Below are 26,479 nucleotides of genomic sequence, written 5' to 3' on the forward strand. Positions count from 1 at the left end.
ATGATACTTTATGTGGAAAACCCAAAAGACTCCATCCCAAAACTGCTAGAACTCATACAGGAATTCAGTCAAGTAGCAGGATATAAAATCAATGCACAGAAATCAGTGGCATTCCTATACACCAACAAGACAGAAGAGAGACAAATCAAGGAGTCGATCCCACTTACAATTGCACCCAAAACCATAAGATACCTAGGAATAAATCTAACCAAAGAGGCAAAGGATCTGTACTCAGAAAACTATAAAATACTCATGAAAGAAATTGAAGAAGACACAAAGAAATGGAAAAACGTTCCATGCTCATGGATTGGAAGAACAAACATTGTGAAGATGTCAATGCTACCTAGAGCAATCTACACATTCAATGCAATCCCCATCAAAATACCATCCATTTTTTTCAAAGAAATGGAACAAATAATCCTAAAATTTGTATGGAACCAGAAGAGACCCTGAATAGCCACAGCATTGTTGAAAAAGAAAAGTAAAGCTGGCGGCATCACAATTCCGGACTTCTAGCTCTATTACAAAGCTGTCATCATCAAGACAGTATGGTACTGGCACAAAAACAGACACATAGATCAGTGGAACAGAATCGAGAGCCCAGAAATGGACCCTCAACTCTATGGTCAACAATCTTTGACAACACAGGAAAGAATGTCCAATGGAAAAAAGACAGTCTCTTCAACAAATGGTGTTGGGAAAATTGGACAGCCACATGCAGAAGAATGAAGCTGGACCATTTCCTTACACCACACACAAAAATAGACTCCAAATGGTTGAAAGACCTAAACGTGAGACAGGAGTCCATCCAAATCCTAAAGAAGAACACAGGCAGCAACCTCTTTGACCTCAGCCGCAGCAACTTCTTCCTAGAAACATCGCCAAAGGCAAGGGAAGCCAGGGCAAAAATGAACTCTTGGGATTTCATCAAGATAAAAAGCTTTTTTTTTTTTTTTAAAGATTTTATTTATTTATTTGAGAGAGAGAATGAGATAGAGATGGAGAGCACATGAGAGGGGGGAGGGTCAGAGGGAGAAGCAGACCCCCTGCTGAGCAGGGAGCCCGATGCGGGACTCGATCCCGGGACTCCAGGATCATGACCCGAGCCGAAGGCAGTTGCTTAACCAACTGAGCCACCCGGGAGCCCAAGATAAAAAGCGTTTGCACAGCAAAAGAAACACTCCATAAAACCAAAAGACAATCGACAGAATGGGAGAAGATATTTGCAAATGACATATCAGATAAAGGGCTAGTATCCAAAATCTATAAAGAACTTATCAAACTCAACACCCAAAGAACAAATAATCCAATCAAGAAATGGGCAGAAGACAGGAACAGACATTTTTCCAAAGAAGACATCCAAATGGCCAACAGACACATGAAAAAGTGCTCAACATCGCTCGGCATCAGGGAAATCCAAATCAAAACCTCAATGAGATACCACCTCACACCAGTCAGAATGGCTAAAATTAACAAGTCAGGGAACGACAGATGTTGGCGGGGATGTGGAGAAAGGGGAACCCTCCTACACTGTTGGTGGGAATGCAAGCTGGTGCAGAGGTTCCTCAAACAGTTGAAAATAGAGCTACCATATGATCCAGCCATTGCACTACTGGGTATTTACCACAAAGATACAAATGTAGGGACCCGAAGGGGTACGTGCACCCCAATGTTTATAGCAGCAATGTCCACAATAGCCAAACTGTGGAAAGAGCCAAGATGTCCATCGACAGATGAATGGATAAAGAAGAGGTGGTATATATACACAATGGAATATTATGCAGCCATCAAAAGGAATGAGATCTTGTCATTTGCAACGACGTGGATGGAACTGGAGGGTGTTATGCTGAGTGAAATAAGTCAGAGAAAGACATGTATCATATGACCTCACTGATATGAGGAATTCTTAATCTCAGGAAACAAACTGAGTGTTGCTGGAGTGATAGGGGGGTGGGAGGGATGGGGTGGCTGGGTGATAGACATTGGGTAGGTATGTGCTATGGTGAGTGCTGTGAATTGTGCAAGACTGTTGAATCACAGATCTGTACTTCTGAAACAAATAATGCAACATATGTTAAGAAAAAAGAAAATGATAGCAGAAGGGGAAGAATGAAGGGGAGAAGGTCGGAGGGGGAGACGAACCATGAGAGACGATGGACTCTGAAAAACAAACTGAGGGTTCTAGAGGGGAGGGGGGGGATGGGTTAGCCTGGTGATGGGTATTAAAGAGGGCATATTCTGCGTGGAGCACTGGGTGTTATGCACAAACAATGAATCATGGAACACTACATCAAGAACTAATGATGCAATTGTATGGTGATTAACATAACAATAAAAATCTGCTCTGAAAAAAAAGAGTAGGTGATGTTTTCCTTTTGAGAAAGTCTGTAGCTGAGTTAAAAGAGGAAAAAAATAAACTGCCTAGAGCTAGAACATATCTGCAAATCTTGCAGCATCCTTCATTGTTCTCTCTAAAGCATAACAAGATTCATTACAGGTCTATCTCATTTTAAGATGGTCTAAGATAGTAACCGTTCAACTTCCTGGCAGAGATCAAGGTTCAAAAGATGTCACTTTTCTCACAGGCTCAGGTCCATAAATATTTGATTTATGGATACAACTAATGGATTTAATAACATGATTTTTAATCCCATGGTACATCACAATGGGGAAAGGAGGGGCTACTTGAAGAAGAAAAGTAGACATTGAGTACTCTGTTCCCAGGAACTCGACACCTCCCTCTTAATAATTAGTAAACCTTAGTGGCTTAATGATCAAGTTGCTCCCAATTTTTTTAAAAAAGTCTCTCAACCATCAGCCCTTTCTAGTTTGGCCACAGACTCTCTTAATCCTCACAAGAAAACAACTTTAAAACATAGTAGTCCACAATTTCTCACCTACCATTTATCCTTCAACTCATTGCACTGTTTTTATTTCCACCTTTATCAAGTCCCCTTACCAAAACTGCTCTCACTGAGGTCACCATTGTATAGTCTAGATGGCAAGTATACTAGATACCTTTCAGCTCTTACCATACTTGACCTCTGTATTAATAAATGTAATTAGCCCTTCCTTCCTTGAAATTCTTTTGCCCCTTCCAGGACAATAGTACCGCCTGGTTCTCCTATCTCTTTGATAGATCTGTCTTGGTCTCATTTCATGATAACTATTCATCCCTCTACCTCTTAAATATTAACATTCCCTAGAACTCCATCATAAGTCCTAAATTTGCTCTTCCTGGAAGAATTCATCTACTCTCCTGGCTTAACCTAATACAGAAATGCAGATAATCCTCAGATATGTAGCTTGACTACTGGGTATTTTCACCCTAATGACCTGAGACATTCCTCTCACACACTTATACAAAAAATGGAATTAAGTAGCTGTATATCTATGTTATGTTCATCTTTCATCTCTGAAACAGCAGTTTTTAGCATGGGTGGGACTTAACACATGTTGTAAATGAATGAATGAATGAATGAGTCATAATAATTGGCAGTGTATTTGTAGAGGCAGAAATATCTATATTTTTTAATTATAGAAATAGTATTTTTAATCTATGTGTTTTATCTATATGTCTTTCTATGTATCTATACATATATCTATCCATATTTCATTTACCTATGGAAGTGTTTAAGCCATCTCCCCAAACTTTGGTGGCTTAAAACAACAAATTACTATCTCTCACACTTCTGTGGGTTGACTGGACTCAGCAGGGTGGTTCATTACAGTTAGATGGTGGCTGGGGCTGAAGTCATTTGAGTGCTTGAACTGGGCTGGACATCCAAAATGGTTTCTTCACTTGCATGTTTGGTATTTCAGTTGAGAAAACAAGAACAATTGGAGGTTGGCCAGACATAACTCTCTCCCAAAGTGTCCAGTCCACCTAGCTAGTTTGGAGTTCCTCTCAGCATAGCAATCTCAGGGTGACTGGATTTTTTTACATGGCAGCTGGCTTTCCCCTGAGCATGCTGTATAAGAGGGCCAGGTAGATGATAAGAGGAACTTGATGACTTAGCTTCAGAAGTTACAAAGTGTCACTCCCACACTCAATTCTATAGTTAAAAGTAATTTACAGGGCTAGCCCAGATGTAAGAGAGGACTACCAAAGGGAATGAATAATAGGAAGCATGGTTCATTGGGAGACAATCTTTGGAGACTAGCTACCACACTGATCAATAAATCATAAAGTTGGAAAGCATTTATTTTCTTACTAATCTAACATACTTACTGTAATTTTTACATTACCTTCCAATATTTTACATATACCCATATGTGAAAGGCACAAACCTTAAATTGTATAATTCAATGCATTTTGATAAATATATACACCCAGGTAACCCAAGATCCAGAACATTTGCATCACTCCCTTGAGTTTTCTCATGCCTCTTTTCAATCAATCCCCAAACCCACAGGTTATCACCATCACACAAGATTGGTTTTGCCTCTTCTAGAATTTCACATAAATGGACTTCTTGCATTTAGCATAATGGTTTTGAAATACATCCATGATGTTGAACATAACAACTGTTCATTTTTATTGAAGGGCATTCCATCCATGAATATATAGCTGACCCTTGAGCAACATGAGTTTGAACTGTGCAGGTCCACTTACCCTAGATTTTTTTCAATACATACAGTAAAGTCCTATAAATAAATGCATTTTCCTTATGACTTTCCTAATATTTTCTTTTTTCTAGCTTACTTTATTATAAGAATACAGTATATAATACACATAAAACAAGTGTTAATCGACTGTTTATGTTATCAGTAAGGCCTTTGGTTAACAGTAGACTATTAGTAGTTAAGTTTATGGGGAGTCAAAAGTTACAAATGGATTTTCGACTATCCCAGGAGTTGACACCCCCCACCCCCATGTTGTTCAAGGGTCAACTGTACCACAGTTTATTTAGCCACTGCCCTATTGATGTATACTGAAGCTGTTTGCAGTTTAGGGCTATTATGAAGAAAAATGCTATGAGTATTTTTGTACAAATCTTTTTGTGGACATGTGTTTTCATTTCTTTTGGATAAATATTAAGAAGTAGTATTGCTGGGTCAGAGGTAGTATATGCTTAGTGTTATAAGAAATTCCCCAAGTGATTGTACCATTCATTATACACTCTACCAATAATGGATGAGAGTTCCAGGTAGTGCACTTGCCAATATTTAGTATTGCCAGTCTTAAACTATAACCATTCTAATGGGTGTGGAATTATAATCTCATTGTGATTTTAATCTGCTTTTCCCTAATCACAAGTGATGCTGAGAACATTTTCATGTGGTTATTGGCCAGTGATATAGCTTTCTTTGGGGACCACATATTCAATTTCTTGCCCATTTTCTTAAAAAATAGGGTTGGGGTACCTGCCTGGCTCAGTCAGTAGAGCATGCAACTCTTAATCTTGGGGTTGTAAATTCAAGCCCCATGTTGCGTGTAGAGATTACTTAATAAAATCTTAAAAAAAATTTTTTTAAATAGGGTTGTGCTTTCACTATTGAGATGTCAGACATTTAAAAAAATCTATTCTGAATGAAAGACGTGTCAGATAACTACTTGGTGAATATTTTCTTCTAGCCTATAACTTACCTATATATTTCCTCAATTATCTATTTTGATGAGCATAAGTTTTTAATTTTGATGAAGTTTAATTTATCAAAATTTTCTTTCATGTTTACTCACCTATGTCTTATGTATGAACCCTCTGCCTGCCCTCAGGTCACAAATATATTGTTCTTTTTTTTCTTTTTTTCTCCCCAGAAGGTCTATGATCAACCTTGAATTGTTTGTATATCCTGAAAGAAAGCCCCAACATGGGGCTTGAATTTACAACCCCAAGATTAAGAGTTGCATGCTCTACTGACTGAGCCAGGCAGGTACCCCAACCCTATTGGGGTACCTGCCTAGGGAGGCAGAGAGGCCTAAAGAATGTTCAGTTGTCATTAGTACAAACAAAGCAACATTAATTAAGGTTTAAGAGTGACACAAAAAGGAGGGTGAATTTGTAATCTGTATCTTCTGCCACTTCTGGTCTCTGAGTTTACATATTTGAATTCTTTTTTTTTTTATGTTCTAACCACCTGTTTATTTATCCCTCCACAGAACCACCCCCCAACACTGAGGAGTTTACTTGGTGTGGGTCAGAACCTGGGTCCTAGAATCTGAAATCTGAGGTTTCCTCCTCCTCTCATTCTGTGGCTTAAGTGGGTGCATAGTCCAGGCACAACAGGTGTCTCCTTTTGGGTACTGCAGAAGGGGGACAGAGGCACACCCATAAAGATGGCCACACCCAGGAGGGACTGGCAGGTAGGAAGATAGATTCTCCCAATAAAGGCACTTGTACTTCAATAAGAGGCTGGGAGTTGGCTGGGAGTGTTGTAAGGGCAGGGAGGAGTTATTCCGAAGGAAGTGTTATTTGCAGGATTTGGAGAGAAATGAAGGGAGTTCACCTACACCGCGCCATCTGCAGGGTCAGTAGGGGCTGCTGTATGTCTTTGCTGCCTCAAGGGGAAGGTGATGTAGGCATCATAGCCAAAGAGGCTTGTAACAAGTAGGCCCAGTACCCCTGCGATGATTTTGGAGTGGTTTCCTCCCTCAACAAGGACAACAATGGAGGTGATCAGGTAGAGGATGGCTGCTATGAGGGTTCGGAAGAAATCACTCCAAGGCCAGTTGATGAACTGTATCTTGGTGTGCAGGTCGCACATGTAGATGACAAAGAAGATAGCAGCAAGGATCATCTCGACCACTGACAGGGAGTATCCTGGTGTGGAGGCACTGAAGCAGATCAGAATCATCAGGCACAATATAATCTCAGCAAACAGGAGAATTCCCTTTCGGGTGCGTGAAAAGTTGGTGCAGGCGGCCCAGCAGCCGGGGGCCGAGAGACGCTCAGAATCCGCCATGGGGTGGGCCAGAGTCCCTAGGGGCGCAGAGTATCTACTCGCTTGCTCGCAGATTCCAAGACGCTGCACACCCAGCCGTCTTGCCCGCCGTCTGGCCGGGAAGGGGGCTACATATCTGAATTCTAAACACTAGGAGGAGATATTCTTACTGTCTTCGGTCTCTCTGTCTGGGTCTCAGATTCCTTTAAAGAGGAGATAGTTGTGAAACCTTATCAACTTTTTAGATCAAGGGATCATAAATGTCCCCAGCTCTCTGATTTTACTCTGTTTTCCAACCTTAATAGCTAAGTAATAGATGCAGTATTCCAGAAATTCTTATCCTTTGCAAAGAATTCCCAAAATAGGTGGCCATTTTTATTCTATTATTTTACATAGCCCACAGCAAACCTATGATTTTGTTCATTAGTATCCTAGGTACTGGAGAGTAAATGGCCAGGTAAAAACCAGAAGCAAATTAATAGATGTATTATTCTCTGACCAGAGTCCCAAGTTCATTCTGAGAGAAGACCTATTTTTCCCCATTCATAGTCCTAGTAAGCAGGACATGTAATGTCAGAGGGCTAAGGCATCTCATACTCAACTTTAGCTCTTCAAATATGAACTGTTATTTCCTCTACTACCATCTATGCTTACGATTATATTCTCTGAAGTTAGCCAATATGTCACTCTTCCTCCTCCCAAATTAACTTTATAAACTATAGGAAAGGGATTAATAAACACCAGACAATAGTGCTTATGGTAAAAATGAATCTTGGCTCTCTGCTCCTCCCTGTTCGACTGACAGACAGCCGCATCTTCTGGCGCAGTACCAGCCACGTCCCCGAGACACGATGGTGAAGGTTGGAGTGAACGGATTTGGTCGTCTTGGGCGCCTGGTCACCAGGGCTGCTTTTAACTCTGGCAAAGTGGATATTGTCGCCATCAATGACCCCTTCACTGACCTCAACTACATGGTCTACATGTTCCAGTATGATTCCACCCATGGCAAATTCCACAGCATAGTCAAGGCTGAGAACAGGAAGCTTGTCATCAATGGAAAGTCCATCTCCATCTTCCAGGAGCGAGATCCCACCAACATCAAATGGGGTGATGCTGGTGCTGAGTTATGTTGTGCAGTCCCCTGGGGTCTTCACCACCATGGAGAAGGCTGGGGCTCACTTGAAGGGCGGGGCCAAGAGGGTCATCATCTCTGCTTCTTCTGCTGATGCCTCCATGTTTGTGATGAGTGTGAACCATGAGAAGTATGACAACTCTCTCAAGATTGTCAGCAATGACTCCTGCACCAACTGCTTGGCTCCTCTGGCCAAGGTCATCCATGACAACTTCAGCATTGTGGAGGGACTCATGACCACCATCCATGCCATCACTGCCACCCAGAAGACCGTGGATGGCCCCTCTGGGAAGCTGTGGCACGATGGCCGAGGGGCTGCCCAGAACATCATCCCTGCTTCCACTGGCACTGCCAAAGCTGTGGGCAAGGTCATCCCTGAGCTGAATGGGAAGCTCACTGGCATGGCCTTCTGTGTCCCCACCTCCAACGTGTCCATCGTGGATTTGACCTGCTGCCTGGAGAAAGCGGCCAAATACAATGACATCAAGAAGGTGGTGAAGCAGGCATCAGAGGGCCCCCTCAAGGGGATCCTGGGGTACACTGAGGACCAGGTTGTCTCCTGCGACTTTTAACAGTGACACCCACTCCTCCACTTTCGATGCCGGGGCTGGCATTGCTCTCAATGACCACTTTGTCAAGCTCATTTCCTGGTATGACAATGAATTTGGCTACAGCAACCGGGTGGTGGACCTTATGGTCCACATGGTCTCCAAGGAGTAAGAGGCCCCTGGACCACCAGCCCCAGCGAGAGCAAGAGGAAGAGAGAGGCCCTCAGTTGCTGGGGAGTCCCTGACCCAACTTATCCCCCAAAACACTGAGAATCTCCCGACCTCCACCGTTTCCATCCCAGACCCCCTGAAGAAGGGGGAGGTGCTTGGGGAGCCCTACCTTGTCATGTACCATCAATAAAGTATACTGTACTCATCCAAAAAAAAAAAGAATCTTAATTTGTAAACCGCATCTGGATGGACTATATATCTGATGGAAGGCCACAGTTTTGGGCTTTTCTGATTGTGGACTCTTATAACTAGGCATTTCCATTACAGAGACCCTGGAAACTATACTTGTTAAACTGTTTCAAAAGATATCAGCTTTTGGGCAGCATGGATTCTAAACCTAGGAAACCCCTGTTTCTTTCTACCTATGTGGATCTCGCCTCCTTGTACCCAAGCTGTTATGTGGAGGTAGAGGTCAAAAAATAGCACCTGGGATGCTGTGAGGACTCCAGGGAAAAAAGAATGCTCTGCTGGCATGCTGCTGTGTTTCTGTGTTTCCAATATCCATCTAAGTGAATCTAATGCTTAGTTTGGCTTATGTGACCTGAGTAGGTCACATAAGTCTAAATGTCTGGTTGAACCTAAGTAGAATCCTTGGTTATCTTTGCAACAGCTTTAAGTATCCTGGTATCTTTCTGGTATTTCATAATGTCTGCGTTTCTCCAATGATGCTTTGCTATAAACTGCTTCAGTTGAACCTGACCTTCTGAGCTGTATTCAACAGGACATTGTTATTTATGGAGGAATCTTTTTCTTTTCTTGTTGATATGTATTCAGAAATTCAACAGGAATCCCAAAGATGGTCATATTGTCATATAGTGGTTCACACATTCTGAGGTTGCTGATTGTTTTAAAACCATATATGTTTTCTAATACTGGCTATAATAAACTTTCCCATTAATAGGCTTTGTTTCTCCATCTCCAAGGTCTATTATTCCCGCTATATTTCAGTGATTCTTCTAATTGTAATTCAAAATTTCCTTGCCCATTTACTGGTGCTACACCTCTTAGTAGAATGCACCTATACATAACAGTATCGATAAAAGGTTTCTGTTTAAGATCCAGTTCCAAAATATGTTTCCAGTTAACAGCGAATTTTGTCTCAGACAGAACAGGGTAGGGATTTTTGATCAATCCAAGTATAGATATCATGAATTTATATTTACCTTATAGCAAAGACTGCAATATCAGAAGATAATATTTGTTTTTTTTTAAAGATTTTATTTATTTATTTGAGACAGAGAGAAGGGGAGAGAGAGAAAGAGAGAGAGCACATGAGAGGGGGGAGGGTCAGAGGGAGAAGCAGACTCCCTGCCGAGCAGGGAGCCTGATGCGGGACTCGATCCAGGGACTCCAGGATCATGACCTGAGCCGAAGGCAGTTGCTTAACCAACTGAGCCACCCAGGCGCCCCAGAAGATAATATTTGTTAATTACTATTGCTCTAACAGCAATATTCCATAAGAAATCACTGCCTAAATGAATAGCCTCTAGGTATCAATCTAAGGTATCACAAAATAATTGTAACAGTCTGTTCCCCCAAGAAGTTTGCAGTTTAGTTGAGGAAATAGTATACCCATATAATTTTTATTGATATGTGTTGCATTTTATGCATTTACATTGCAGTATAAAGATATAATAGAGGCAAAATTTAAAATAATGATTCCTTCCTCCATAAACATCCTGTCAGCAATTTCAAAACTGCAAGGAAGAGCAAATATAAGCTGTATTTAAATTACTGCCACTTTAACTGGTAAATAAAAATACCCACCATACTTTATTTGTACCATGTTTATAAAATGCATTCATTTTATTTAGTCTTAACCTATTGCTTTAACATTACTGTTGTTGAATTTTAATATATTTTTAACAATCTTAAAACTACTTTACCAAAACATTTTTAGAGTGGTAGTGTTGGTGCTAAAAAAAATTCCTGAAAGATAATAAGTTTGGAATGGAATTTACATGTGCTAAAAAATGCAACTAAGGAAGCCAAACAACTGCCATAACATGCAGTTGGTGCTATTAATTTAAGTGACTGTATGCTGCAAATATAATAGAGAAAAAAAGTAACATCAAAGCAAAAATATGCTACAATGACTGTGGATTAACTTAAGAGCATGCATCTAATCACCACTGGCCCCACCTACCCTGCTCCCTCAACACACATTTTGCATTCATTACTTTTGGAAAACTAGTCTTGAATTATTTAAGGTTTGAATTATGTCTCCTCCAGATCACATGCCTTCCATAAAATGGGACCACTCTACCCTGAATAAATGAGTAAAGGTCAAATAAATGGAACAAGATAATAAGCCAGAGTGATCAGCATGGGCTATAACAGAAGATGGAAGTCCCTTCATTGATTTATGGCCTTTCAGTTAACACATCTTAAATTCTCAATATGTTCCAGACAATGTGCCAGAAGCTAGTGATGAAAAAATGATTAGAACATAGTCTATACCTTGAAGGAATTTCAGAAAATGGTGAAAAGAAATACATAAATAAATAATAACACAAAATAGTAAAATTCCAAAGAAATCTTGCATCATCACAAGTTGCATTAAAACAACTTCTTTGATTATAGTCAGAGAATTTTAGGCTATCTAAAAGAAAGTTATTCATCCTATAAGAATTTTAGAAAATAAGGTGTACATGTATGATTTAGGCAATAAAGGTTACTATGGTTGAAATATTTGTGTCCCCCCAAAATTCATATGTTGAAATCTTAATTCCCAGTGTGATGGTATTAGGAGGTGGGGCCTTTGGGAGAGGATTAGGTCATAAGGACAGAGCCCTCATGAATAAGATTAATGCCCTTCTAAAAGGGGCCCCAAAGAGATCCCTTGCCCCCTTCCATCACGTGAGGAATACAATGAGAAGTCTGTGACCCAGAAGAGGGCCCTCATCCAACTGTGATGGCACCTTGATCACAGACTTACAGCCTCCAAAACTGTGAGAAATAAATTTCTCTTATTTATAAGGTACCCATCTATGGTATTCTGTTGTAGCAGCCCAAACAGACGAAGATGAGGGTTTAGTTATAAAATTTAATTATTACTGAATATTTTCATTATATCTATCAAAAATAATGCCCTTTCTTTTCCTTTCAATACCAGCATAAAGCTTCTGACATATTGTGATCACCTTTTTTTTTTCCCATGGCTGTGATCAAAACAGTACAACACTGCTCAAAACAGCTATGAAAATAAGTGGGTTTTTAAAATTCCTACTTATGGTACTAGTGTCTAATTGAGATTTAGTTTTAACAAAAAGCCTACAAAGAACAAACCATATTCTCCAACTAAAAGATCAAAATATATCCCTCTGCCGTTATAAACACTCATGCTGTAAGAAAATGCCTGCATTTGTAAATAGTACAATAGTGGCACAGGGTTTGGAATGGTCAAGCTTAAGTGGGCATGAAAGGTTTCTGAGAGTGTGTGTCAATAAAATTAAAATTTGAAACATAGGTAAAAAGTCACTGGTGGTGGTAGAGGAAGGTTACTAACTTATCCTTCCTGAAGTACTTCAGCTAGCCAAATAAAACAAAGAACTCAAAGACAGGTGAGACATGGCATTTTTAAAAAGTACTTTATAGTTGTTGCTGACATCAGTTATAAACATAATACAGATGTCTGCATATATTACGGAAAAAAATCCCAAAATATTATTGAAATAAAAATAATAGCCAGGAAAGGCTAGAGGGAGGGGTTTATTTTTATTTTATTTTACTTTATTTTATTTTTAATTTTTTTAAGATTTTATTTATTTATTTGACAGAAAGAGAGATAGTGAGAGCAGGAACACAAGCAGGGGAAGTGGGAGAGGGAGAAGCAGGCTTCCCGCGGAGCAGGGAGCCCAATGCAGGGCTCGATCCCAGGACCCTGGGATCATGACCTGAGCCGAAGGCAGTCACTGAATGACTGAGCCACCCAGGTGCCCCGAGGGAGGGGTTTAAATAAGGAGAAAATAATATTGAATCTCTCATCTTACATGAGGTAAGTCAACACATTCTGTTTCATTCATTTATTTATTTTTTAAAGGCTTTATTTTTAAGTAATCTCTACATGCAACATGGGGCTCTAACTCATAACCCCGAGATCAAGAGTAACACGCGCTACTAAATGAGCCAACCAGGTACCCCTGTTTTATTTTTAATGTTAGTAGAGAAATATAGGTTCATTTATTTATTCATCTGGCTTGTTCATCTTAGAGGATAGTATACTAAAATGAAAACAGAATGTATAACTTCCAAATTACTCTATTAGAAAATGCTTAAATAAAGAACATTTGAGAATGGCAAAATTTAAGGGGTGGATGGAAAAAAAATAATACAAAAATTCTCAAATGAAAGTATAAATAAAGTAATGTAAGTGAAATTAAGTATGCAGTTATCAAAAAATGTAACTATTAAGGTACTAAGGCAAAGAATATAAAGACAGATAAACCAAATACTGTTTATAAGAGAAGTACTTAATGCAGTAAAATAAAAAGGAAGTGATAAATACACCAGGATAATACAAATATAAAAAAAGCATGACTTACAAATATTAGCATCAGGCAAAATTTCTGGGCAAGAGGCATTAAATGGGGCAAATTGATCAAATTACAAGCCATAATGAAACTACCAGAAAATTAATTTTTATGCACTAAAGAATTTAGCATTTAAATTCTCTCTCACAGATGAGCTATACAAAAAGAATAAGAATAAATGTAGTGATCCGAAGGGGTACGTGCACCCCAATGTTTATAACAGCAATGTCCACAATAGCCGAACTATGGAAATTCGAGCCAAGGTGTCCATCAACAAATGAATGGATAAAGAAGATGTGGTGTATGTGTGTGTGCGCGCACACACACACACACAATGGAATATTATGCAGCCATCAAAAAAAAAAAACGAAATCTTGCCATTTGCAACGACATGGATGGAATTAGAGGGTATTATGCTAAGCAAGTAAGTCAATCAGAGAAAGACGTGTATCATATGATCTCATATGATATGAGGAATTCTTAATCTCAGGAAACAAACTGAGGGTTGCTGGAGTGGTGGAGGGAGGGAGGGATGGGGTGGCTGGGTGATACACATTGTGAAGGGTATGGACTATGGTGAGCGCTGTGAATTGTGTAAGACTGTTGAATCATGGACCTGTACCTCTAAAACAAATAATACATTATATGGTAAAAAAAAGAAGATAGTAGGAAGGAAAAAATGAAGGGGGGAAATCAGAGGGGAAAACAAACCATGAGAGACTATGGACTGAGAAACAAACTGAGGGTTCTAGAGGGGAGGGGGGAGGGGGAATGGGTTAGCCTGGTGATGGGTACTAAAAAGGGCACGTATTGAATGGAGCACTGGGTGTTATACGCCAACAATGAATCATGGAACACTACATCAAAAACTAATGATGTGATGTATGGTGATTAACATAATAAAATAAAATTTAAAAAAAAGAATAAGAATATAAATGACTAAAAAGTTAAAGTTTGGTCTAATAAATACATGCGGAATCAAACAATATACATGTAAAAAGATACTTATGGAAAATTTACAAAAATAGATCATATATCTAGACTACAAAGAAAAAAAAACCTCACTCATCTGAGATTGAAATTTGAAAGTCTTCAGAATTTTATTTGAATAAATTTAAACAAAAAACAAACTATAAATAAATAAAGCCCATGATAAAACATACTCTTCTACACAACCTTGGGTTAAATAAGAAATCAAAATGCCAATCATAAATTAGAAAGTATTAATTTACAAATTTTTTTGTGGTCATGCTTTTATTTTTATTTTATTTATTTTTTATTATGTTATGTTAATCACCATACATTACATCATTAGTTTTTGATGTAGTGTTCCATAATTCATTGTTTGCATATAACACCCAATGCTCCATTCAATATGTGCCCTCTTTAATACCCATCACCAGGCTAACCCATTCCTCCACCCCCTCCTCTCTAGAACCCTCAGTTTGTTTCTCAGAGTCCATAGTCTCTCATGGTTTGTCTAACTGACAAAATTTGTACAGGACAAAACATCCATCTTCGCATACAAGTCTGATCAATTCCTTGAAATAAAGTTCTAGAAATGGAGTGGAAGTGAACATCACTGGAGTTGAGAAGTCAAGGAAGTGCTTGGCTAAGGAGTTAAATGGGTCATGTGATCAATGGAAATCTCCCCCGCCACCATTATGATAGTAATAGTTGAGGCTGTGCCGAGAGATGGCTGCCAAAGTGCCTTATGAATTTGGAAACATTCACCAAGAGGTAAGTACGTGATAGAAGTCAAGGGATAGCAATACAGAAATTTAGAACAATTCATTAGCTGAAAGATGTACACAGTGCTTGATTTTCACTCCAGTAATAAAGGTATAACATCAAATCCTTAAGTACGATAGTCAGATTATCAATAAATATTTATTGACCAGTTAATACAACAAGATTCTAACCACTTATCATCTTAATAATGTGATCAAGCCAGCTATAAAGAAAATCTGCATGGAAGTTTCTAGATATAAGGATACATAAGATATATACAAATTCAAAAAAAAGAATGTGCACATAATTTATGTGAATAAATGCACATGAGCTAGAAGAAGATAGCCAATTCATCTTGTCCTGACACCCTTAAGGCAGATCTTTACTTATAAGAAGGTTCATCCATACATTGACAGAACTGTGAACATATTTAGACTACTTTATACTATAATCAGTAGTTCCAGTAAACTTTTATACTTTCTTGACTAAGCTTGGACTTGATTTTAAATTGTGAAAATCTGTTACTGACCATCAGCACATAAAGTTTTCAGAGAGCTAAATGGTACATTACATTATATTAGAAAGGCTTTAAGGAAGAAAGATATTTTGTGAGAGGCATTGTTTCTTCCTGGAAAACAAGAATGAGTTTTCAACTTTGCAAAAAAAAAAAAGATAAACTTTTAGCTTAGTGCTAATAAAACCAACCTGTAATTTTTGCTGCCTTTTCCTCTTGGTTCACTCGGTTCTCATCATCTTCTTCATTATCTTCTTCAAAGTCATCTAAATTGCCAATGTCAGCCTGCTTCATACTCATCAAACTAGCCAAACTTTGCATGTCTTCATCCCTACATGAATGATTTAAAATTTAATACACAGCTCATGAAATGACATTGAAAAAAGACTGCTTAAGAAAATAATAATATATTCCTTCTTTCTATATGTTAATGAGACTTTTTAAACAGCTGCCCAAGACTACTGAAAAATCTAAATACTCCTATTCATTAATTTTTAAATGGTTATATTTAAATTGTAAAAAGCAAAGTGGATTAAAAACTAACTTGTTAGGAGTTAGTTTAACTCTGTGCTGCAGATCTGTGGAAGACTAAAATTTTCTTCATAGGATTAAAGTGTGGTGTTTCATAAAACAGTGAGACAGTTTGCAAATCAATGAGATCTAGACTTTAAAATATTCAAACTTTCAAAATAAATTAGAATAGAAATTCTTAATCTGAAATCCATGAACCCTTTTATTTTGGTGACGAGGAAGAAAAGGAAATGGTAAACCCCTGTAAATTATATTTAAATCTTGTTTAAATGTGCATTTTTCTCAAAGGGGCCATAACTCCCCAAAAGTTAAGGAACTACTGCAACAGAAAAAAACACCTTCAAGTCTAGCATTTTTAAAAATTACAAGATGAAAAATGACCTGGGTTGATTATAAGTTAAATACCATATATTTGATAAAATATAAAAAATATTTATTTTGAAGTATTTTAAATATATTTTAAGAATTCTAAACATCAAATAATTTAAGTTTTCTCAATCTATTATTTTCACCTTAAATTTCAAATAAACTACAGTGAATAAAACACATTTCTAATATGTTATATACAAACTAAATTTCAATCTGATATACTTCCTTAAAATACAGAAAGCCAAATTAAGATAGTGTTTCTCATGTTCTTACCACAATAAAATAAAAAACAACAAGAAAACTCTTTTGTAAAGAAATGTTCATTAATATTCACTTATCTCCTAAATATAGTACAGCTTTGCAGACTAAACAGGTTTTTGAAATTCTTTGCATTTTCTCTTATGTTTAGAATTAACCAAATCATTTCCCCTTTTAAAAATAAATGTAGTGACACAAAGTCTGCATAAACAAAAAAAGTTGTATTACCTTATAGGAATGCCTTACAAATTGCTCACCTACCAATGGGGGATAATTTCAAGATACAACATTATTCTTGAAATGTTCACTTGCTTAATTTTACTTCTTTAATTTCCTCATATTTTGGATTTTAGCCTTGAACATTTCTCTCTGTCAAAGTTAGGAAGCAAGGAGTGTGGAGGTAGAGAGGGAGTTTAGGGTGTTTTGAGAGAATTTTCCATTGGAATTGAGACATTTAGTTCAACTGAATTCCTCTCACCCAGACTCTCCCGTGGATGGTGCTGATTCACTTACAGATACTGCCCAGTGGAAAGGAGTCCACAAAGGATCTTCTCTGATTTTGTTTTCTCTCTTCTTCCTGTGTTTCCTTTCCTTTCATTTTGGCTTTAACTTCAGGGTAAGGTCTTTATTTTTAATTTCTCAGTATTCAAGACTAAAATTTAAGGTCCTGAGATGAAAGACGGATTGCTCCCATTCTGTACTGTCTCTCTGTTACTACACTCACTCAAAAGCCAACTTTCCAGAGATGAGGCTTACCATTATCTATCAAGTCATTTGCTGTCCTGTAGATGAGTGCCAAATATCTCATTTTGACTGATGCACACAAGCCAGTCTAATCAGTTAAGTGAACATGGTCAATTACAGTAAACACATTCCACTGGCTCAAATACATTTACATCTATGATTTAGATTGGATTGAAATGTTCACAGCTAGCTTCTTCCTCTCACCTTTTAAGTCGAGGCTTAGAATTTCCATTTCTTGCCTTCCTGATCTTCTCCAAGCAGGCACTAACCCTTTCATTATACCCACAACATGCACTCATGCTTGACTTGACTGTATGCAACAACCATAGGGCATATTACTTTTTTTCCTGCTCCAGGTGTGTTTACCCTTAGAATTTTACCCTTAGGAGACCAAAACTGGTGCAGGAACTACCTTTGTGCAATGCCTATTCAGTGCTTAAGAAGTGATTTTTGAAATGAATAATTATAGCAAATTGTACTTTGCTCTACAGTTTTTAGAAGGCTGGGCCAAAGAACATGAATTGGGGAAAGTTCCTTTAGTTCTTTTATTCCTCTTATCCTAAAATTTTCATTTTGAGTTACTCTTATATCTCAGCTTCATCGAACAGCTCTACAAATTAACTGTCTGTACTTCAGAGTACAATTACTTACACTGAAGATAATGAAATATAAAACAAACATGTATGATACCCTATAACATACAATTTAAAATTTGGATCTTGCTATAGACACTTTTATATTACTGTTCATTCTCTAGAGTCAAGAGACTATAAATAACAAGGAGTTCATTTAATTCACCCTCTGAAGCAAAGAATGGCAAGAATGACTGGTATGCAGTAGGATATTCTCCACTGTTGCCAGTCTACTGAGTCAAAAGCTGTTGACATACAGTTTTAAAATACACTCAGAAGCAGCTTGTCTTCTTGACAAAAGAAACTTACGTGGCTTTCCCTTCCCGAAGGAAAATGCAAGATAATGAAAACTGGAGAGTGGCAGATACAACTTTTTTAGACAATGGCTTGAATTTTAACTTGACATCAGTCTGAGTTGGCATAGGGCTTGCATACTGTTTCATGTTGATGCTGCTAGTAGCAAGAGCTTTCCTTCGACCAGAAGGGGATTCCTGGAAGATAAAAAATAATTTGGAATTTTGGAGTTATTTATTTTACAGCCAAGTATTTTAAAATAGCATCTTAATAATATGATTAAATAACAGTTGAAATTTCCTTCCCTAATGAATTCCTGTAACACAATATTGAAATAAAATTGTGATGAAGTTATAATATAACTTTTATATCTTTAAATAAGACAGATAAAAACTGGAGAGAGCTGGCCCAGGCAGAAATAAAGATAAACTAAAACAACCCTAAATATCTCAGGAAAGAAAAAGCAAGGAATGCAAACTAGGACAGAAAGTGTCCAGAGTTCCTCTAAAAAGAGGATCTAGCACAGAGATAGGCATCAAAAGTACTCAACAACTGTTTTCCTTCCTTTCGTTCTATTTGATGTAACCTAATGATATTTCTCCTTTTTGAGTGCTTCCAATTTTTTATGGAATTCCCAGCCTCTATGGCATTCTAACCTCATTTTTACCTACAGGATCTAAGTTCTATTTATCCTCTAATTTGAGCCTTATTTCTTCCCAGAGGCTTTTCTGATCACTCCACTCTACAGTTCTCTTTCCTTCCCCTCAGGTCACATTCATCAAGGAAGAAACCGCTGGTTTCTCTGAGGCTATGTCTGTGGCAGACACTGCCAACTGACTCCAGCAGGTCTCAAAATCCTCCACACAGCTATTACCAATTCATCAGAAATGAATACAAAATGAAACCTATTAGCTATCAAGGGTACTTAACATTCTAATACTAAGCTATCTCGTTTCAAAATTATTCTTTACAGAATAATAGCCTAGGAGAACAATGAAAACAAAACAGCAAAATAATGCTTAGGCATTAACTATGTATAAGACACATTGTTGATTCAGGAGAGATATGATGATGATTAAGACATAATCCCTGACTATGTGTTCTAATGGCAAGGGGACATTTTAGATGAAGATAATTTGTAAATAATGTAAATGAGAGGTCATATGCCATCACTGATGTAAACCAGAAGTCATATACCAGCATTCCTTAGGATCTACTGGTCTGGGAGTTCAGATCTAAAATAAGGCCTAATTTTCAAGCTGTGTGACCTTGAGTAAGTAAACTTGAGCCTCACTAACCTTCCGTATAAAATAAGGAGACTAATCAGAAGTCCATTTAAGCTCTACAATGGATTTCTATAAAATTATTCAATTTTCCAACCAAGGCAGGAAAAACTACCATTAACCTTTAAATTATTATTTAATAAATCTTTACTTTATTTGTCTTATGATTGACAAACCTGCCTAAAATAAAGATCACTAATTTAATCAAAACATAAACCAGCCTTTTAGAAAAAATTGACATTTCTGCCAGCAGGACAAGTAAAAATGTAATGTAGCATCCCTAAAGAATATCTTGTTTTAAAATGTGGTCTTATCTGTCAGATTATGCACAGCAATATTATACAGAACTATTAGTGCATGTAGATACCTTATGAATGAATTTCAAAAATGCACCAAGCACTTGAGAAGGATTTAAGCCCTCTCAGAAGAAATACTTAAGAATATGCAAATACCCTCAACTGAATCAAGTTGAACAGATGTGACTATCCCAAACAATACAAGTGTTCTTTCCCTGGTCGCTACTGTCAATCAAAGAATAAGATTAAGGTCCAAGGTTCTGACAATGTGCAAAATGAAAAAGTATGATCAGGTAGTATCAATTTATTACACTGATATGAACAATAATCTCTTATTGTACCTTTAGAATAGCTAACAACTTAAAATATAGGATTTAAAGCCTCTGTTTTGGAAGCATGACATACAAACAACCACATATTTTCAGATTTTGTTAAACAAATCGGTTTCACAAAGTATGACACTGATCCTTTAGTAATAATTATTTAATTTTATAAGCAAATAAACTATAAAAATTAAGATAACTTGGAAATGAGCATCATTTTGAAAGCCCAATTTAAGGATAATTCCTACAAAATCTAGAGTTTTGATGATTAACATTCAAATTCATTTTTTATTTTTATTTTTTAAAGATTTTATTTATTCATTTGAGAGAGAGACAGACAAACAGACAGAGAGAGCATGAGCAGGGGAGAAAGGCAGAGGGAGAAGCAGACTCCCTGCTGAGCTAGGAGCCCAACGTGGGGCTCCCACGACCTGAGCTGAAAGCAGACCTTAAGCATCTGAGCCACCCAGGCCCCCCTTCAAATTCATTTTTTAGATAAAAACTGTATAGACAAACAATGAATCATGGAACACGACATCAAAAACTAATGATGTACTGTATGGTGACTAACATAACATAATTAAAAAAAAAACTGTGTAGAAAAGGTTTTTCGCTGAACTCAAGTTTTAAGTTTTTGGTAAATCAGTGTCTCTGAAACAACAGAAAATAAAGCCTACTGAATTCTAAACTTAATTAGCTGTACCACTTAATTAAGTATTTACTTGCTCAGCAACAATGAAAATAGCCCTTTGTAAGGTCTAGACAGGTGAACAGAACAGAGCTCTTTTGAGTCTACAATATCCACTCCTATTACTAACACAGGATCTCGCTAGAGTCTGTGCTGGGAAAAGTCTGAATGGTATTTCTAGTAAGTCTTCACCAAGCTCACATATTGTTTTCCTCTTTAAAATTAGCTGTATCATAGAAAAGATAGTTAAAAAGAACAGTAATGAGAAAAATATAAGGATCTTTCACAGCTCTAACCCCAGCTCCATGAATCTTCACTTTTTATAACCGAGTTTAAATCTTTACCCAACCAAAATTGATATCATTGCTACCAACAGTTCTATAAAGAGGAATGAAGTAAGTGATTGCAGTTTCGAGATGAACATGTCTTTTGCATCCTATCATCCTTCCAGAAAGGAGTAGGGGCCAGCCAGGCAGAAAGAGCTTAGAGAGAATTACTCTTAGTGCTGCCAGAGTCCTAATGTTATTTCATGTCATATGCAAGGTAGACGAGAGGACAGAAATAAGAAAAAAAAATAGCAAAGGAACTCTGAGAGAAAGAAAGTTAGATGACAAAAGTCAAAAAGAAGTGAGCGTTCACATATATGTAAGACTAAGTTTCTGTCTCTGGGTCTATGTTTATACATGTTTGTATGTGAATCTGACAGTATTTGAGGAATTACTTCAAAACTCCTAAAGGTGAAGTTCTTAAATTTTAGTGTTTACTAAAAAACAAAAAACTAGGAGAGCTTTAGACAATCTAGATAACTGGATCCCACCCCCAGAGATCTTAAATTAGTAAAACCAGAGATGGGCTCAGGAATCTGCTGCATTTCTAAAAATAATAAGTACCTCCCTTCTCTACTCCCATCCCACCCCACCCACACCCACACCACTACCAGGTGATTCTAATCCAGTTAATAAAAAATCACACTTTCAGAAATACCTCCCCTAAGGAAGTTCTTACATAATATAATCATTTTACTTAAGAAATCTCACTCTCATTTTTCCTAAGTACTCTTCTATAATAAAAAAGATTTAGCTGGGGCGTCTGGGTGGCTCAGTCACTTAAGCTTCTGTCTGCTTTTGGCTTAGGTCATGATCCTAGGACCCTGGGTTCGAGCCCAGTGTTCCCTCTCTGCCCCTCCCCCAAGTGGTGCGTGTGCACACGCTCGCTCTCTCTCTCTCAAATAAATAAAATCTTTAAAAAAAAACTTAGCCTATATATTTCCATTTCTTTGAAATCCAGCCTATTCTAGTTGTAATCAAGCAAACCAGCATTTGAACATCACACCAGCATTTATTCACTAGTTAATCTTTCGCCTATTTCTTCACGTATCTGAGCCTCATTTTCATAATGTCATCTTGGCAAATATTTTTAAAGTTTGGACAATACCAAGTGTTGATAAAAAAGAGGGACAATGCAAACTCTCTTACACTGCAGGAGGGAGCTTCAACAGATACAGCCACTTTTTTTTTTTTTTTAAGATTTTATTTATTTATTTGACAGAGAAAGACACAGCGAGAGGGACAACACAAGCAGGGGGAGTGGGAGAGGGAGAAGCAGGCTTCCCGCAGAGCAGGGAGCCCGATGAGGGGCTTGAACCCAGGACCCCGGGATCGTGACCTGAGCCGAAGGCAGCCGCTTAACGACTCAGCCACCCAGGCGCCCCGATACAGCCACTTTTGAAAGTAAGTTGACATTACTTTGTAAAGTGGAACACATGCATTATCTAACAACTCAGTAATAACTTCCATCCTAGAAATATGTCCTAGAGAAATTCTTGCAATGATATACTGAAATATCTTGTAGGGTTTTTAGCAAATACTAGGTCCTTAATAAATAGTATTATTGTTAATATTTGACCATTTAACCTGGTTTATTACATTAATATTAAATAGTACATCCAGGATCACTAATCTTGAAATTAGAAATAAAATAAGCATAACTCAGTGAGGATGTTTAGGGTTTTTTTTAAAGATTTTATTTATTTGTTTGACAGAGAGAGAGAGTACAAGCAGTGGGGGAGTGGCAGGCAGAAGGAGAGGGTGAAGCAGGCTCCCGCTGAACAAGGAGCCCGACATGGGACTCAATCCCAGGACCCCAGGATCATGACCAGAGCCGAAGGCAGTCACCCAACCGACTGAGCCACCCTGGTGCCCCCAGGATGTTTACTTTAAAGTAATGCAATTATGTTACTAAAATGCATGCCTGGGACCCCTACATTCTTACCAGACCTAAAAAAATTCTCCACTTTAATGTGCCCTCATTGCTATTCAGGTGATAACAATACAAGCAATAAGTGAATAAATGTTTTCACTGTATAGCATAAAAGAGAAAAGAATTATAATCACTTTATTAGTAAAGAATGAACCGATTATAAAATAAATAAATACATTTTTGTGAGATTCAGGGCTTCTTTATAAATATTTTTAAACATTACAGATTTTACCAAAAAAGCATGTAGCCAATGTTGCCACTTCCCCATTCCTCAACCAAAACTAACTACATGATATAAAACATAATGGTAGCAAGCAATTTAGTTAAATGGGGTTTTCTTTTTTTTTTTTCATATTATAAGTTAAAAGAATATCTCTTGTTCAAATTATTCAAGTTAGGGTCCTCTTACAGAATAGCTCATAGTAAGACGTTTCATTTATTACAGATCCCAAAATAAATACAACTAATATAATGCCTCTCTGATTAAAATATTTGACTGACAGGGTACCTGGGTGGCTCAGTTGGTTAAGCATCTGCCTTCGGTTAAGCATCTGCCTTCGGCTCACGTCATGATCTCAGGGTCCTGGGATCTAGCCCTGTGTCAAGCTCCCTGCTCAACAGGGAGTCTGATTCTCCCTCTGCCTGCCGCTCCCCCTGCTTGTGCTCTCTCTCTGTCAAATAAATAAAAATCTTTAAAAAAATTTTTTTTGACTGACTTCCTCTACCTATTAAAATGTCACATAAAATAAACCACAAGCTAGAAATTGAACTCTATCTTCCAAATATGAGGACCAGGGGGGTGGGGGCACACTACTTAGATTTTATGATTTTTCAGAGTTTTATTACACAAAATGTTCTAAAAAGATTGTGTCATGCACTAATACTTTAATTATTAAATCTTTTATAACACTGAAAATTAAACTTAACATTATCACTTGATTTTTTAAAATTGTGAAATACATTATACATATTAAAGTAAAAAACATTTAAATATTATTTAATGACCAATAAAATGAACATTCTATACCACCATCTAGCTAAAGAAACAGAACACTACCAGTACCTTAAAATCCTCATGTCCCCTCCTGAATTGCCTCCTTCCTCTTCCCTCCTCCAGAAGTGACTAGCATCTGAATTTTGGATTACTCTTTCTCTCTTTTCCAAAAAAGAATACTACATGTTGCTGATGAATGAATAAACAAGATGTGGCATATCTGTACAACAGAGTATTAGCCTTAAAGGGAATGAAATTCTGACAGGCAGACAGAATGAAATTCATGGGTGAAACTTCAGGACATCATGCTAAATGAAATAAGCCAGACAAAAAAGGTCAGATATTATATGATTCCACTTATAAGAACAGGCAAATTTATAAAGACAGAAAGTAGAACAGAGATTACCAGGTGTGGGGGAAGGGAACACAGAGAGTTATTGTTTAATAGGTACAGAATTTCTATTTTGGATGATGAAAACCTTCTTAAAACAGATAGTGTGAAGGTTACAACATTATGAGTGTACTTAATGTCACCGAACTGTACACTTAAAAGTGGTTAAAATGGTAAATTTTGTTATATTTTTATCACAATAAAAAGTCAAAAAAGAATATATTGTCTAGTTTTACCTGTTTCTTAACTTTGCACAATGAAATAACATTAACAGTTTTGTGACTTGTTTCTTATGTTCAACATCGAGTTCTTGATATTCATCTATACTTATAGGTACAGCTGCAATTCATTAAATTTCACTGCTCCTAGTATTCCATTATATGAAAATGCTACAATCTACCTATCTATTTTAACTGTCAATAGACACAGTTGTTTGCAGGTTTATCTATTTGGAATTATTAACAAAGCTGGTATCAATATTCTTATATCTATATCTTATACACATATATAATAATTTACCTAGGACATATTTCTAGAATGGGAATTGTTAGTCATAGGATATGTATATGTTCAATTTAACCAGAAAATGTTAAATTGTAATCCGAAGTAGCTATATTAATTTACACTCCCTAAGTGTTTCCATTGTTCCACATTTACCAACACTTAGTATTTTCTTTTTCATTTTGCCAATCTGAGATTATTAAATATTACTCATTACATCTTAATTGCACTTCCATGATTATTAATGGCATTGATTATCTTTTCATAGTTTATTGGCCATGTGTTTCCTCTTTTGTGAAATCTTTTGTAGTTTTTCCTACTGCTGGTTATTTATTTATCTTTTCTTTTTTTCATGAAACTAAAAAACTTGCATTTATTCTGATATTATGTTCTTCTGGTTTTAGGGGTCTTTTAAAATTCTGGTGTAGTTAACATACAGTGTTATATTAGTTTCAGGTATACAATATAGTGATTCAACAGTTCCATATATTACTCAGTGCTCATCAAGATTAAGTGTACTCTTAATTCCCTTCATTTATTTCACCTATCCCCCTGCCCGCCTCACCTATGATAACCATCTGTTTGTTCTTTATAGTTAAGAGTCTGTTTGGGGGCACCTGGGTGGCTCAGTAGGTTAAGTGTCTGCCTTGGGCTCAGGTCATGATCCCAGGGTCCTGGGATTGAGCCTCTCGAGGGCTACCTGCTGAGCAGGGAGCCTGCTTCTCCTTCTCCCCCTCCCCCCCCATGCTCTCTCTCTCAGATAAATAAAATCTTTTTTTAAAAAAAAGTCTGTTTTTTGGTTTGTCTCCTTTTTTCCTCTGTTCATTTGTTTTGTTTTTGAAATTCCTCATAAGTGAAATCATATGGTATTTGTCTTTCTCAGACTGGCTTATTTTGCTTAGTATTATACCCTCTAGATCCATCCACGTTGTTGTAAATGGCAAGACTTCACTCTTTCTTATGGCTGATTAATATTCCATTCCAAATATATATATAACACCTCTTCTTTATCCATTCATCTATTGATGGACACCTGGGCTGCTTCCATTAACTTGTCTATTGTAAATAATGCTGCAATAAACATAGGGGTGCATATATCCCTTTGAATTAGTGTTTTTGTATTCTTTGGGTAAATACCAGTAGTGCTAATTACTAGATCATAGGGTGGTTCTATTTTTTATTTTTTGAGGAACCTCCACAGAGTCTTCCACAGTGACTGCACCAGTTTGCACTCCTACCAACTGTGCAAGAGTGTTCCCCATTCTACACAACCGCACCAACACTTGTGTCTTGTGTTTTTGATTTTAGCCATTCTGACAGTGTGAGGTGATAATCTCACTGGG

The 26,479-nt window shown here is 37.3% G+C and overlaps 1 protein-coding gene and 2 pseudogenes across 10 annotated transcripts in view; 1 reads left to right on the plus strand and 2 right to left on the minus strand.

Annotated features, from left to right (window-relative positions):
* EHBP1 (EH domain binding protein 1) overlaps positions 1-26,479 on the minus strand; it is a 715,801-nt gene that overhangs the window by 203,173 nt on the left and 486,149 nt on the right. For all 10 annotated transcript variants that reach the window (XM_073897641.1, XM_073897642.1, XM_073897643.1 and 7 more), the window contains 2 exons: positions 18,417-18,598; positions 15,765-15,904 (listed from right to left, as the gene is read on the minus strand). In XM_073897641.1, coding sequence (XP_073753742.1) covers positions 15,765-15,904; positions 18,417-18,598 — 322 coding nt within the window. The remainder of the gene's footprint in view (positions 1-15,764; positions 15,905-18,416; positions 18,599-26,479) is intronic.
* On the minus strand, positions 6,066-7,005 carry LOC112821234 (proteolipid protein 2 pseudogene; annotated as a pseudogene).
* On the plus strand, positions 7,721-8,932 carry LOC141373609 (glyceraldehyde-3-phosphate dehydrogenase-like; annotated as a pseudogene).

Source organism: Callorhinus ursinus, unplaced genomic scaffold (genome assembly GCF_003265705.2).
Source record: "Callorhinus ursinus isolate GAN/ISIS: 27379988/994484 unplaced genomic scaffold, GSC_fseal_2.0 scaffold10, whole genome shotgun sequence".
Lineage (NCBI taxonomy): Eukaryota > Metazoa > Chordata > Mammalia > Carnivora > Otariidae > Callorhinus > Callorhinus ursinus.